Raw genomic sequence first — 14,431 nt, 5'->3', positions numbered from 1 at the left:
TGAGACGGCTCTAGTGACATAATATGCCACTGACAAAACACAGATAGCTACAGCTAAAAAGGCAACCTGAATGTCAGCCCAAATGCCTACACCTTATCTCCAGAACCTCAACGACTAAAGCAGTCACAGGTCATAACTCTGCATGCCTTGTTTTCATCAGTTTGCCACCCAGACAAAGAATCTATGCCCTTTATGTACAGTTATGTATTTTTTTAAATTGGCTGAGAATGTTTGAAACCTTGTTTTTAATAACTCATCATTATTTCCTTTTTATACTCTTGATTCAGAAGGGCGAAAGAAACAGCAAGAAAAGTAACTGCAAAACTAAGGGTTAAACCCCCACCCCAAACATGAAACTGAAGTTTTCTTGACCAAAGACTGGGACGATTGACAGCTGCTCTGTGATTCTGGAGTCATGACAATCCTCTCTGTACCCAGAGAGGCTGTGGAATCTCTCCATTCCTGGTGTTTTTAAGAGCAGGTTAGACGTACACTTGTTTAGGCTGGTTTAGAAATAGGTGAACCTGCTTTGAACAAGGGGTTGGACTAGACGTCTTATTGAAGTTCTTGTTCCAGCCCTACTTTTCCATAATCCTATAACAAAGTTTTGCCCAAACACAACATGGCATCTAAAGCACAATTAAAAAAAGAAAAAAAAAAGCCTCCAAATTAAATATGAACAGTCATATTTCTGCAATACTGACTTTAAAGCAGCAAACTCAGAGATAAATTAGGCCACAAACCTGTACCTACCTCGTATTTACCACCACTCAGCGAGAGAGAGATGAATTGGTGAAAAAGATCTTGCTTGGTCTGATGCGTAACGTCTTTTAGATGCTCCTCCAGCACCATGTCTAGGGCTTTAGGATACCTGCCAACAGCCAAAAGAAAGAGATTCTGTACAGAAAAGTTATGCACCAAGCACAAGAGGAACATGTGCAATACAAGAGACTGTAAGCGCTCTTGTCTGAGCAAGTTTTTATAAACAGCTCTGCGTGTACACACAATAGTGTTTTTATACAACAGATCAAAAACAGTGTAATTAAGGAATGGAAAGGGTCAATTTATTTAATTGGAAGGGTCAAAGAGGCTGACTGCTGAAGCACTCAGATACTACATAAGCTCAGACAGGTTAGGGCAATTAATTAAAGACTAGGTAATATATCACCTAAATGAATAGGTGACAGATGATATCTTCACACTGCAGGTAGGGCACAGGGAGGGCAAAAAAGTAACTTACTTTCTTTCAAAAAGCCTGATTAAGGGAAGCAGCTTTTTGCTGAGCACTTCCACTTTGGTGGGTTCAGATGCATTCTCTGTACCATAGGAAATAAACTCTTCAAGAAATTTACTGAAATGACAAACAAAAGGAGAAAAACATATCTTTAAAGGGCATCACTGTGATCAATGCCACTCATTTGAACAAACAGAACTGTCTGTCTGATTTATACAAGGTTTTTAAGTACGGATTTCTCCACATTTTCATCCCCAAAGTATGAGCAAGGGCCAATCCTGCAAACATCTACATGCGTGTTTATCTTGGCCAGGTGAGCATTTTCAATGAACACTCAAGTGTTCCGACATGAGAATAAATTTGTAACCCAGGAATACAAAAGGTTATAAAAGATATCTATTAGCAACATTATGTTTTTACAAATTCACTGTTCTATTATCTGAAATGGTTCTGTGAAAAATAAGCATAACTAACTCACCAGGCCACTAGGCGATCTACTTCTTTTTCCAGTGGTATACCTGTAAGTATCGCTTCCAGATGTGTTGCATATATTTGACTATATGACTCTTCCGATTCTTCATGCCCTTCTTAACAGAGGTATAATTATCAAAGAAAAATTAACTCTAAATTGACTAAGCCAACAAAACCCTAAAGACTGACAGCAAAATCTAGCCACTTGAGCACATAACTTGGGAGACAGGAATGCATTCCCAACTCTGATGCTAACTTGCTGAGCATCTCTGGTAAAGTAATGTAACTATTCAGGATCTTATTTTCCAAATCCATAAAATGGGATCATCAGTGCTTACAAATCTCATAGTTTTTAATAAAAACAACATCCATTATGAGCTGGTCTGTATCATTTCTATGTGTCTGGATAAAAATTATGGGACATGTTACATCTATTGTATCAAACAATATTATCTGTACAGATTCAAGTCAATAACTTCCTAAAATTATGTCAAATCAAGTAGAAATTTAATTCATCAGAAAGGGGACCCTCTTCCTGCGACTGAAACACCTCATATAGCTATCTGGTTGCCTAGCAGAAGAACAGTCTTCTGTAGCATTTGGGAAAGCAGAGAACAAATCAAACATAAAAAAAAAAGTATGTGCAGTTCCTTACTGTTTTCAGTAGTTTACCATGAGCAGTGACTGAAAATGATTTACCTAGACATTTAGGAAAGTTACCATAACAGTTTGCACAGAAAAATTAAACAAAACATCAAATGTATATCAACCTACCATCACTATAGTGGACAACAGAGTTAACTAATTGTGGCAGCAGGTAACGCAGAAGTGGAGTGATGTCATAGGCTGCTGAAATGCCATGCAACAGGGTAACCAGGTCTTGAACATTACACAAGTAATTAAATGGCCTGCACAGGAGACAAAAGAATGAATGTGGCTTTAGGTCACAGTTTGACAGTCACCTTCGAGTGTCTGACACAGTATGATGGGTATGACAGAAAACCTTCAAATGTCCAATATGTGTTGTCAAGTGACACAGCAACACTGAACAAAAATGTAAAGGGTTCTAGGGTTATACACCGCAGTTTTCTGAGGTTTATTGGTACATTTCAGATTCTGCAAAGGTAGGAAGTATTCACTTTAGGACAGAAAATTTCCTTTTAAAAAAAACCCAGAAAATCATGGCAGTGAAGGGTGCAGAACTGAGGAGTACTTGTGTGCAAGGAAGAGGAGAGTTCTCCCTGGGAAAACCTGTCATTAAGACTAGCTTCCTTCACTGTCCTAGCCTAAGCAGGCCTTGGAGATACACAGGGAGAGAAAATGTAGTGGGAAGCACACCATACCATCTAGATGCAGCAACCAGGATACTACTTACACTAACTCCTTGGAAGTGGAGTAACAGAAAGGTATGCCTCACAAACTTTTACAGCACAGGGGGATTGTAGAGAAATGAAATGGCTTTTAGTCTAAATGGAATGTGCTCACATAAAGAAAATATCCATGTAGTAATATGTAGTCCTGAAACTATAGCTTCTTGCAGACTGGATGACCCAAATTCAGGTGGTGGAGTGAGCATTAAGCCTTATAAACCTTCTGGGTGCTGGTAGCTGCAGGAATCAATACTGCTGCCACTTGCCTGGCCAGCACAGCAGTGTCCTCAACTGGAACCTTGACTGAAAAATTCAGTGGCTGTATTAACCTCCTGGGTATTGGCCCCACTGATACAGTTGTTTTGGCAACCAGGGGAGTAAACACCACTGCTGCTCACCTTGCCATCAAATTTCCCACCCTGAGCTGGACCAAGAGGTGGGTCTTCCAAACCACAAGCCTATGGGCTGGACATCTAACAACCCTGCTCTAAGCCACCCTGAAGGCAGAGGATCTGAGCCTGATCTACGCTTTTAAAAGTTTTGCAGATATAGCTACGTCAAGTCAGGGCATGATCTGTTAACTTCTCCTTCCCAACCTATCAACAGAACTACATTGGCAAAACTTCTAGCGCAGGTGCCAGGAGATAGCAGCAGAGATCCCTCTTCTCACATAGTTTATTCCATTTGGGGAAACTATCCTGGCAATTCAATACATACATGCAGAGGATAAGCTGTGCCTCTACTTATGAGAGCTGATAGTATAACTCTATCATTACAACTACACTGGCAAACCCTTTTAAGTGCAGACAAAGCCTCAAAGTGTATCGCTCACTCCTAGAAAACAGCAGTTCCCACAGAGATGGACTATCTATAAGCAGAACTAATGGAGCTTTTCAAATGCAGTAACTTTTGGAGTATTTCTAAACTGGTCTTTGGTCCTGTTCACTAGCTGATCTCATGGGCAACCTAGGCCATAAATTTCACAAAAGTGTCACAGCCTTCCATTTTGCCTCATGCTGCGCCACAGAAGTTACAAGAATGCAATGTTACAAACAGCTCAATTTGGATGTGGGGTGCATCTTGGAACCCGCTAACCCAATGGCACCAAATCTGCATTAAGTCCTCTACCCTACCTCCTCTTGAAAATATACCTACTTTCAAGATACTCTCCCTAAACTTACAGGTTTCAAAGCAATCTGTATATTGAAAGCAGCCTTTACAGAAGGGCTGTATCTGAGAAACCCCCTGAATAAATTATCAGAAATGCTATCCCAAATCTGAGGAGTTGCAACAATTTTAAAAACAATTAAATTACACCAATAGCTAAAATCCACAAGATATGGATTTTATAGTTGTTTCAAATATCAGCTCTTAAAGAGTGTGGCAGTCTCAGCCATAACTACTGTGGTGCTACTCCCACAGAAAAGTATCAGCATCCCTTTAAAATTGGAATCTAAAATAGATTCAAGTTATTTTACTCAAGATGCGTGTTCTCAGCTATTAAGAGTTATCGGGTATACTTTTCTAGTCATTTCAGGCATGCTTACTTTTTCCCAAGATTGTCTCCCTTTTGGCTCTGAAGAAGAACAATCAGGCAGGCTAGTCCTTCCTTGGCCAGGGAAGGCATTTTGGTCAAAGCCTTGCTGATCTGTAAAGTCAAGGTGCACACTAAGGATGTCGCCATGGTCACTTTCACTGCCAGCTGGCAGATGATCATGTATGTTGCAGCCCTGTAATCCTCTAGACAGGATTTCAAACCCTACAAAAAAGAGAAAGAATCCAAAAGTGTCAAGATTTTAGTTCAAAAACAATATTGAGGAAAAATGGAACTTCAATCTCTCTGACCAGCATCAATGATGTCAGATCTTTGGGTGAGTGATTCCACTCAACTCTTGAGACGCGAAGAAATGAGCTAATGAGGTACATGCACACAACACACATGTAAACTAGGGGTGCACCAATAAAGATTTTTGGGGCCGATACCAATAGCCAATATTTAAGGAGGTATACTGGCCGATACCGATCTGATTTCCAATACAGCTCCCTCCAGCTGGTAAGTTTGGTGTGGTGTAAGGGGAAGGGGGAGGGAAGGGGCATGGGGGGCCAGATCAACACTCCCTGCAGTGAGGGAGGAAGCAGAGGCAGGCACTGCCCAGACGGGGTGTGGGGAGGGGCTGGAGCCCATCTCATGTGGGTGGGGAGGAGGAAGGTGGATCCCACCAGTGCCTGCCCCCGGGGGCACATGGCCTCCAGATCTGTGCGGGGCAGGCTGCACAGGGCTCTTCTTGGCAGAGGCTGGGCTTGGAGTGGGTGCCCGTGGTGCTGGGAGGATGCTGCATCAACCCCAAATTTCACCGCTGCTCTGCTCCCAGCGCTGTCAGCAGCTAGCCACCTGGCACAGTCCTGACTCAATGCCCCACCTCCAACCACATGCCAGAAAGAGCTGAGGCTGTACCAGGCGGCTGGCTACTGCGGCACTGGGAGCAGAGCAGATATCGGACCAATGTATTCGTGCATGTCTAGTGTAAATTAGTTCTCAAGCAAAATGAGTTCTCAGCTATACCATTATCTTTTCAACAACATTCACAATGATTGGGAGATATGATTTAGATTACGTACACAGCTGTCTCCCAGTTCCTGCCTTTCCTCAGCCCAGGTTAGGTAGAGGACTGGCTTTCCAGCTATTTTCATAATTCCCTTGATAGCCAGAATATTGGGGCATTGAGTCATTTCCCAACATCCTACTTTATGAGCAGTGTATCATATCAAAGCCAGGTGGACGTAGGTCACTTCCACAGTCCCACAACAGTAACACTAAATTGGCCAAAGTTTACAATCAAGCCAGCATGTTCTAAAAAATTAAGCATCACTTCACATTTTTACTAGTTTGTAGACACCAACAGAAATGCAGAAAAAAGTGAGATACATTTTGCTTACATAGATCTTTTCCTAATTTGTCCTAGTGTGAAAATCCCTTGTGAATGTTAATTACAGAAATCTTGTCAGGAAAATAAGCCAAGGGATATCATGCAAGAGAGTAAAATATTGGGTACCTTTTGGATATAGGGGAGCAGTTTGGAGACTATGGTGTCTGTAATCTTCTCTACAGCCCCAAGAGCAGATACAATGGTGGAGGCATAAAAAGAAAACAGGACTCTCAACTGAGATGAACTACCAGGATACACTGAAAAGACCTAGGAGCGGATGGAAATAAAAGTTATCCAGGTATTGGAACAAGATTCTAAAGCAAGAAGAAACATATAGCATATCTAAAACATGCAAGGTCTCATGTTCAGAATTTCTAACTCCATGTATTTTGTTTGTCTGGACATATCCTAGCAAGCTAAGTAACTGGGACTGCTACATCTGGCACTTTTCTGGGATCGTATGAGCCTATATTTTGGTTCATTAATGGAAAATTATTATTTTTTTTTTTTACCATCATAATAAACAGAGATAACATTCACTACTTTAAACACACACTTGATGCATGTACGACAACTCTCAAGAGAGGCATCCAAGTGTAAAGATTACTTGCAAATTGAGTGGATGGCATTAATTGATATAAAATAAGAATGGCTTTGATTTCTCCATACATGCTGCAGAACCATTCTTTTGGAGTCACTCCAGGACACTGACCAACTCAGTTCATTCCTCAAGAATGTCCACCTCCCCATGCTCTCCTCAAGCACAAACAAAACAAAACAAAACCAAGCAGCCAACTCCCTCCCTCATGCCCTCCCCCTCACCACTCCCAACAGCCAGATGTGCTGTCCTGCACAACTGGCTAATAGCATTTTGGCTCTTCTACTTGGATATTTCTGATGGAACAGATATTGATCATCACTTGAGGCAACATACTAGAATACCTGACCAGGGTACTCTTTCCTGCCATGGCAGGGGGTCGGACTTGATGATCTACTCCGGTCCCTTCCGACCCTACTAACTAACTATGAACTAACTAACTAACTAACTGGGGTACATCCAGGAGGGTGCAGTCATAGACACCTTTGAGTCCTCCTCCACTATACCATCTATGGGAGCTGAATGCTCAATCCTGCTGGAGATGGTGCCTCTTTCGAAGCTGGGCAGGCAACTAGCAACATCAGCTGCATCAGACAAGGGCCCAATCCTGACTGCACTCCTCCCTTTTCAAAGTCCTAGATCTACTGTTGTACTTGACCACTTAACTGGTCTAACACTGAAAACTGTTCATTCCCAATCACACCCTTATACTAATTTCTGCTCAGTTCTCTCTTCTGTATGAATTATCAACATGGGCTTCAAGAAAAAGTTCTCAGATTGTTTGGCAATGAACTGTTTTTATTTCTCCTAAATTCAGAACCTGCATAAACAGCACGTAAAATAGTGAAAGATACATCTACTATGCTAGAGGGCTTTACCAACCTTTACAGATTTTGTCACCAGGCTGCAAATGAAATCCATGAAGCCCAGGTCTTTGTAGCAGTGTGTAATCAAAGTACCTTTAGCCAGGGGAACTCCAGGTCTCTATCCAGGGTAAAAGAAAAGAAAAAAAAGAATTAGAAAAATGGACATAAAAACCAGGGTATACTACAATAAAATGCAAACTCTGAAAGAAACAGGAGCATCATATCTCCATAAATCACACTCAATAATCAGCTATCCTGATTTAAGCTAAAATAAGTAATGGATTCCCCTCACCCTGCTCAGATGTTTCTCTCCTTCTCTTTAACTAGAGAAAACTTTGTTAGTAATCCTCATGCTTTCCTACTTGACCGCAAACATATCACATGTTAAAAGCAGTTTTTTTCCCCAAGATAAAGCCTTTGCTATAATCAATTTTCCTTTTTTCCTTGAAAAAAGGAAAGAAAAAGAAAAGAAAGAGATGCATCAGAAATGAGAGACACATTTAGTTCCTAACTCCATAAAGTCTGCAAGGATGATCTTGATCTGTAAGTGCACAGGCAAAAGAACCATGTTCACAGACATGACAATGGAAATAGGATGAGCTCAAGTAGAGAAAGCATACTCTCTCACAGCCCCCCCTATTTAGATCTTTTCTCTATTTCACCCTTATTGGATCCAACCAATTCCATCTGTGAGTTGGGTCTGTAATTTTCAGAAGCTGGATAACTCGCACAAACAGTTTAGTCTCATGATACGGCAAAACGCAACCAATCAAACTGTCCAGGTTGTAGAGATGGATATGAAACCTATGGGGGGAAAAAAAATGCTTAGACATTACAAGTTTCATAGTGCAGGATCCAGACACTCACTTCTTGTATAGCTAAGTTTGTTTTTTAAGAATCATAGTAAAACATTTACTTGAATTTAGGATGAGGTCCTGTCTCCTCCCACCCCACCAATCAGCAGGGGTCGGGGGGGAGGGGAAGCCCCTCATCTTAGATTCACATACAAAGCACAGTGGATGGCAGGCAGCTATTGTGGCTCTAACTCTGGCCCTGAGCCCAGGTCCGGGTCAGAATCAGATCCAAAGCAGCAGCCTCCTACAGCATCTTCCCTCACATTTGCCCTCTGAAGCGTCTGCCCCTTCTCCCCCTTAGTGGCAAGCACAGCTTGACTCCAGCTGGATTCCCTCCTGGGCACAGATATGAAACTGTGCCCTGTGTCCAGCCAATCAGCAACACTGGCACTGCTGCATGGCTTGGCAGTAGCTATGCTTTCATGTGCTATGCTCTGTAACCCTGCAGGGAACATAGCCCAAACAATGTCTGACAGTAAGAATGGGGAAGGGGAAACAGACTATGGCAAGCTGAAGGTGGGGGAGTCCAGGTGCCAGGGGGGCAGAAAGCAGGCAGGAGGGGAAGAAGCACTCACTGTTATATGTCACATCATTAGATTAGACCAGGGGTTGGCAACCTACAGCTCCAGGCCAGATCAGGCCCATGGATATGGGACTCCATCAGCATTTACTTGTGCAGAGTTTTGACTTGGGCAGTCTCCCTGTGTTACTGCACGGCAAAGTGGCAGCAGTGGCTGAGGCCTAATGTCTACCTGCCTCTGACCCAGGGTGGGTCATTCCAGCCCACAGCCAGAAAAGGTTGCCTACTCCTGGATTATACTACATGGTATATCCTTCACATTTTGTATTGAAAAATGTAGTTATTCTACAAAGCATTTTTCATGTTGAAAGAAACCATACAAAAGTTTCCTAAACTCATCTAAAATGCAGCCTGAACCAGAGTGGTAACCAATAAGAGACTGGAAATGTGGTGAAGGACAGAACAGACCTGCTGCTCTGTCATAAAGTGCTGCAGAAGCATTAGAGTCCACACAGAGGGCTACATCTTATTCCACCTTTTAGTCACCTAAACAGCATCCTGTTCCACCCTGCTCAAGTCCCTGAAAAAAAAACACTAACGTGCCTACTTATGTCACAAGCCATCTTGCCTTTAAGGCTAAACCAGAAAAGGCAGAAAGCAGGTGAACTCACCCAGCTTTTGAGGCCACTGTTCTCAAAGGACTCAAGAAAGGCATAATACCATTACACTGAGGGCATAATAGGAGAACAGGATGCAGCCCAGAGAATACAAAACCTAGTCAACTTCTTATCCAAAAGACTCAATTTAATTTGCAAGGAATTAGATTAATTTAATCTTGCAAAGATGAAGATTTGAATTGATTATTTCAGAATTTTAATCTCTAGTTCCAGTGATCTCAGGCAAACTTCACCCAAACCATCCTGACAGGATCGTAGGGAAGGAAGCAGGGGGGAAATCTTAAATGTTTCATAATCATATCTATTAACACACAGATGATTTATATAGTTACCTGTGAATCAGCCACTCAAGGCACTTTTGTGCTGGTTTAAGCATGAAGTAAGGGGACAGGTGGATCAGGAACAAAGAAATATTCTCATCCAGCTGCTGGTTTACTACTTTACTCTGAACACTCCGCTCCAAGCCTTTTGACGTAACACTGAACAAAGTAGAATGAAACATCTCAAAGGAAGGATCGACTGCAGTCAGTTCCTCTAAACCAGTGCACCCTAGGACAAAACAGTATGGGGTGAAAAGCCATCCAGTTCTCTTCCTTCCCATGCAAGAATCACTTGCATTATCCTGACCTCTCTCATACTACACCACCAAACATCACTATAAAAGAGCGCATTATACCTACTATTTCAATAATCTTTTTCCTATCACATAACCAGGAGGCCATACTGCTTCAAAATATATTTTGCCAAAGCAGTGAAAGCTTTGAGAATTCATCCCACTTTTGAAGTGCCAGCTTTCAGGGATGTGGACACAGCAGATTCCTGAATTCTAAACCTAGATTGGACAGCAGCTCTGTCTAAGAACTTCAATTTAGTTGGGCTAAACTGAAACTTGGTGGGAACCTACCCATGATTGGGCACTAAGCATTGAGGTCTATAGACTGTAGAGATGTGATAGAGTAGGGAGAAAAGGGAGGGGGTATTGTTATCTATGTGAAGGAGTAATATACATCTTCCGTAATCAAGATGGGACCAGAGGGGCAAACTGAAGCATTGTGGGTCAGAATGCAAAGGTGCTGGGGGAAAAGGGACTTGGTAGTGGGGGTCTACTACAGGCCACCACATCAGGAGGAGAAGATGGACCTGGAATTCCCAAGACAACCTCAGAGGCCATATTGTCAAGGGACATAGTCGTCATGGGTGACCTAAACTACTTTGACATCTGCTGGGAAGAGCAGTCAGCTAGATCCAACCGTTCAAGTAGGTTCTTAGCTGAAAGTGCTGTAAGCAAGTTAACACAGGAGGTATATGGTCCAACTAGAGGAAATGCCTTACTGGACTTAGTCCTGGCTATAGGGGATGACTTGGTGGGGGATCTACTGATACAAGGTAACCTAGGGGACAGTGACCATCACATGATTGAATTCACTATCTGGCATAGGGTAGGAAAGGTAACCAGTAGGGCAGAAGTGCTAGACTTCAGAAAGGCTAACTTCAGTGTGCTCAGGAGATTAGTTAGTGAGGCACTGAAGATCAGGAGGATTGGTGAGCTAGGAGTCCAGGAAGAGTGGTCGTTCCTAAAGGGAGCAATCCTATGGGTGCAGGAGACAATCCCATTGCACAGGAAAGGGGGCAAAGGGGCCAAGAAACTCTCTTGGCTGAACAGGGAAATCCAAGAAAGCCTTGGGGCAAAAAAAGAGGCATATAAGCTGTGGAAGCAAGGGGTAGCTACCAAGGTGAAGTATACCTACTAGGCCCACACTTGCAGGGAGACAGTCAGAAAGGCCAAAGCAGAAATGGAACTTAGGCTGGCAACAAATTTAAAGACAACAAAAAGTCCTTCTTCAGGTAGCAAAAAGAAGGTGCAGGATAGCATAGGACCCCTACAGGGCAAACTAGGGTAACTAATGACAGAGGGGGGACAAAGCCGAGCTCTTCAACGAGTTTTTTACCTCTGTATTCCTGAACTCAGATCAGGACAAATCTCCCAATTAGAACAGACAGACACAAAAGGGAAACCAGTCCACCAACTGTTAGCACTGACTTAGTGAAAAGACACTTAGAGGAGCTGGATGTGTTTATGTCAGTAGGCCCGGATGATTTTCATCCACTGGTGCCGAAGGAACTGGCCAGCGTCATAGCAGAGCCACTTGCATAGCTGTTTGAGCACTCTTGGTGCTCAGGTCAGGTCCCAGTGAACTAGAAAAGGGCCAATGTGGTCTCTATTTTCAAGGGGAGGAAGGAGGGTCTGGATAACTATAGACCAGTTAGCCTCACCTGTATCCTTGGGAAAACCTTTGAAAAAATTATTAAGGACCATATTTGTGACAGTCAAGTGGAGAAAGCAATGCTAAAGGGCAAGCAGCACAGATTCATAGCAGGTAGATCCTGCCTGACTAACTTTGTTTCTTTTTATGACCAGGTCATAAAATGCTTAGATGCAGGAATCTAAGTAGTGCTGTTCAATGTCTTCGTCAGTGACTTGGATGAAGGCCTGTAAAGCACTCTGTCCAAATTTGCAGACGATACTAAACTATGTGATAAAGTTAACAGACCAGAGGATAGAGAACAGATCCAGGTGGATCTGGACAGGCTGGAGAAGTAGGCAGAACAGAATAGGATGCAGTTCAATGAGGACAAGTGCAAGGTGCTACATCTAGGGAGAAGAAATCACCAGCATACTTACAGGCTGGGGGAGGACATTCTCAGCAGCACAGCATTGGAAAGGGATCTTAGGGTCACTGTTGACTCCAAGATGCATGTGACGAAGTGCTCAGCAAAGCTAACTGCACTTTATTATGCATTAGCAGGTGCACGATGAATAGTTCCAGGGAAGTGATACTTCCCCTTTATGTGGCATTGGTCGTGGTGCAGTTGGAGTAATGTGTCTAGTTTTGGGCGCCACACTTCAAGAGGGGTGTGGACAACCTTGAGAGGGTTCAGAGGAGGGCCACTTATGTGGTTGGGGGCCTGGAGGCAGAGCCCTACAAGGAGAGATTGAAGGCCCTGGATATCTTCAGCCTCCGCAAGAGAAGGCTGAGAGGTGATCTTGCGGCTGCCTACAAATTCATTTGGGCAGGGCAGCAAGGAATAGGAGACGCTGTTTAGCAGGGCACCCCTTGGAGTAACTAGTAACAGCAATCACAAATTGATGGAGAACAGATTTAGGTTAGACATCAAGAAGAACTTTACAGTAAGGGTTGCCAGAATCTGGAACGGGTTTCTAAGGGAGGTGGTTCTCCCCTACCTGGGGGTGGTCTTTAAGAGGAGGCTAGACATGCACCTGGCTGGAGCTGTCTGACCCCAGCGCTCTTTCCTGCCCAGGGCAGGGATTCAGACTCGATGATCTGCTGAAGTCCCTTCCAAACCAAACATCTATGAATCTATGAACTTGGACAAGTCATTGCACCTCCTGCCTCAGTTTCCCCAGATATAAAATCAGTATCAATATTACACACTAAGTTCAAAGAGATCCTGCCTGTAAAAAACAGAAGGGAACTAATCAGAAGAGATATGGGAAAAACCTGTAAGTAAAAACATAGCATCTCTTGATTCATAAATAATATGATCACATGCGACTTATCTACGATCTATGGCCTCAGGTACTAGATCGGGGGCCAGCCCTGATTGGAGCCAGTTTATGGGGCTGGTCCCATAGGGTGCCATGTGCAGCATGCACCCCACCCTGGCTCCACACGTAGTACACACCTGGAGTGGCAGAGGGGGCCAGCATGAAGGGGCCTGCCATGGCAAGGGGTCGGACCAGATGATCTACTCAGGTCTCTTCTGACCCTAGGAACTATGAGGTGCATGCACGCTGCATATGGTACCCTGCGTGACTGGCCCTATATGCTGGCTCCAGTGCAGCCTGACCCAGCTGGCTCCATCCAGCCTGTGCAGCCCGATAAGTTTGATGCCCCCGGGGCCAGAACAAACAGGTAGAACATAAAGGGGAAGAGACAACTCCAAGTGCTGTCAAACGGACAGAGCACAGAGATGGCAAGGCATAGGAGATGTTTTCTCTCTCTCATCACTTTCAGCCACAGTTACCTGACATCAACATTATTTCCAAGCAGAAATGTGACTATAAAGTTGCATTTACAGGGCACCCCTATCACCTCACTCACCAAGTGCGAAGAAAGTGTCCCGGTCAATGTTTGCAGCTTCCTTGCAATCAAACAGCAAGGAAGCTGCTTCACTTCGAGACAGGAGGCTGGGATCATTCTGGGGCAGAGCAAGCCGTTTCAGCTGCTGGGCGAGGGAAGTCATTTCTTATGTGCCTGCAAAAACCCCCAACAAAACAAGCCATTAACCCCCACTCAAACTTGCCCCCCGTCCAAGTCATATACATGCCAAAACAAAACACCACACCAGACTCTTCTTGGGACCTGCTCTCCCCGCCGGTTTACACCAAACCCGACAACAACATTCCTACCCTCAGTGACTAAAAAGTGCAGGTGATGCGAACTGCAGCTCGGGCCACTGCCCTGCACGGGAGACGAGTGCGGGTGCGGATCCCGCGGGAGAGACGAGAGCCTTCTTGCGACTGTTTCGGCATACATCGCATACTGGGCGCAATGCACAGGTGAGCGGCTCCCAGGCATCTAGGCGGGCCCCGCCGGTAGCACAAACGGTGGCATCGCAGAAATGACAACCCAGCTCTAAAAAAGGGACCCAGGCAGGGTTTGGAAGCGGGGAGCCGCTGCACAGCGGGCTCCCGCCAGCTGCCCCTGGCACATGCAAGCAGGGCAGGGCAGGGTCAACCCTGGGGGTCCCCCAGGTAACAGGCGGGAGGAGACACGCGGCGCCCCCAGAACCCCAGTCCCGGCACCAACCCGGCACGCCGGCTCCACAAGAGGCAGGGAAGCTCCCACGTGGTCCACAGCCAATTTCCCCTCTGACCTGGAAGCAGTACGT

General features: G+C 44.3%; 1 protein-coding gene across 2 annotated transcripts in view; it reads right to left on the bottom strand.

Moving 5' to 3' along the window:
* The window catches only part of HEATR1 (HEAT repeat containing 1), a 52,044-nt gene extending 37,613 nt beyond the window's left edge, over positions 1-14,431 (bottom strand). Inside the window, exons 1-11 of one of the 2 annotated variants that reach the window (XM_019549821.1) lie at positions 14,350-14,431; positions 13,642-13,794; positions 9,850-10,066; positions 8,129-8,270; positions 7,483-7,584; positions 6,129-6,269; positions 4,623-4,834; positions 2,480-2,613; positions 1,713-1,821; positions 1,241-1,351; positions 754-871 (exon numbers count right to left, since the gene is read on the bottom strand). In XM_019549821.1, coding sequence (XP_019405366.1) covers positions 754-871; positions 1,241-1,351; positions 1,713-1,821; positions 2,480-2,613; positions 4,623-4,834; positions 6,129-6,269; positions 7,483-7,584; positions 8,129-8,270; positions 9,850-10,066; positions 13,642-13,783 — 1,428 coding nt within the window. In that variant the 5' untranslated portion in view covers positions 13,784-13,794; positions 14,350-14,431. The remainder of the gene's footprint in view (positions 1-753; positions 872-1,240; positions 1,352-1,712; positions 1,822-2,479; positions 2,614-4,622; positions 4,835-6,128; positions 6,270-7,482; positions 7,585-8,128; positions 8,271-9,849; positions 10,067-13,641; positions 13,795-14,349) is intronic. The other variant, XM_019549822.1, reaches the window with a different exon arrangement.

This window comes from Crocodylus porosus, unplaced genomic scaffold, assembly GCF_001723895.1.
Source record: "Crocodylus porosus isolate Cpor-Errol unplaced genomic scaffold, CroPor_comp1, whole genome shotgun sequence".
In the NCBI taxonomy this organism is placed as follows: domain Eukaryota; kingdom Metazoa; phylum Chordata; order Crocodylia; family Crocodylidae; genus Crocodylus; species Crocodylus porosus.
The sequence above is the reverse complement of the archived record's forward strand: the minus strand, read 5'-3'. Positions and strand labels throughout refer to the sequence as shown.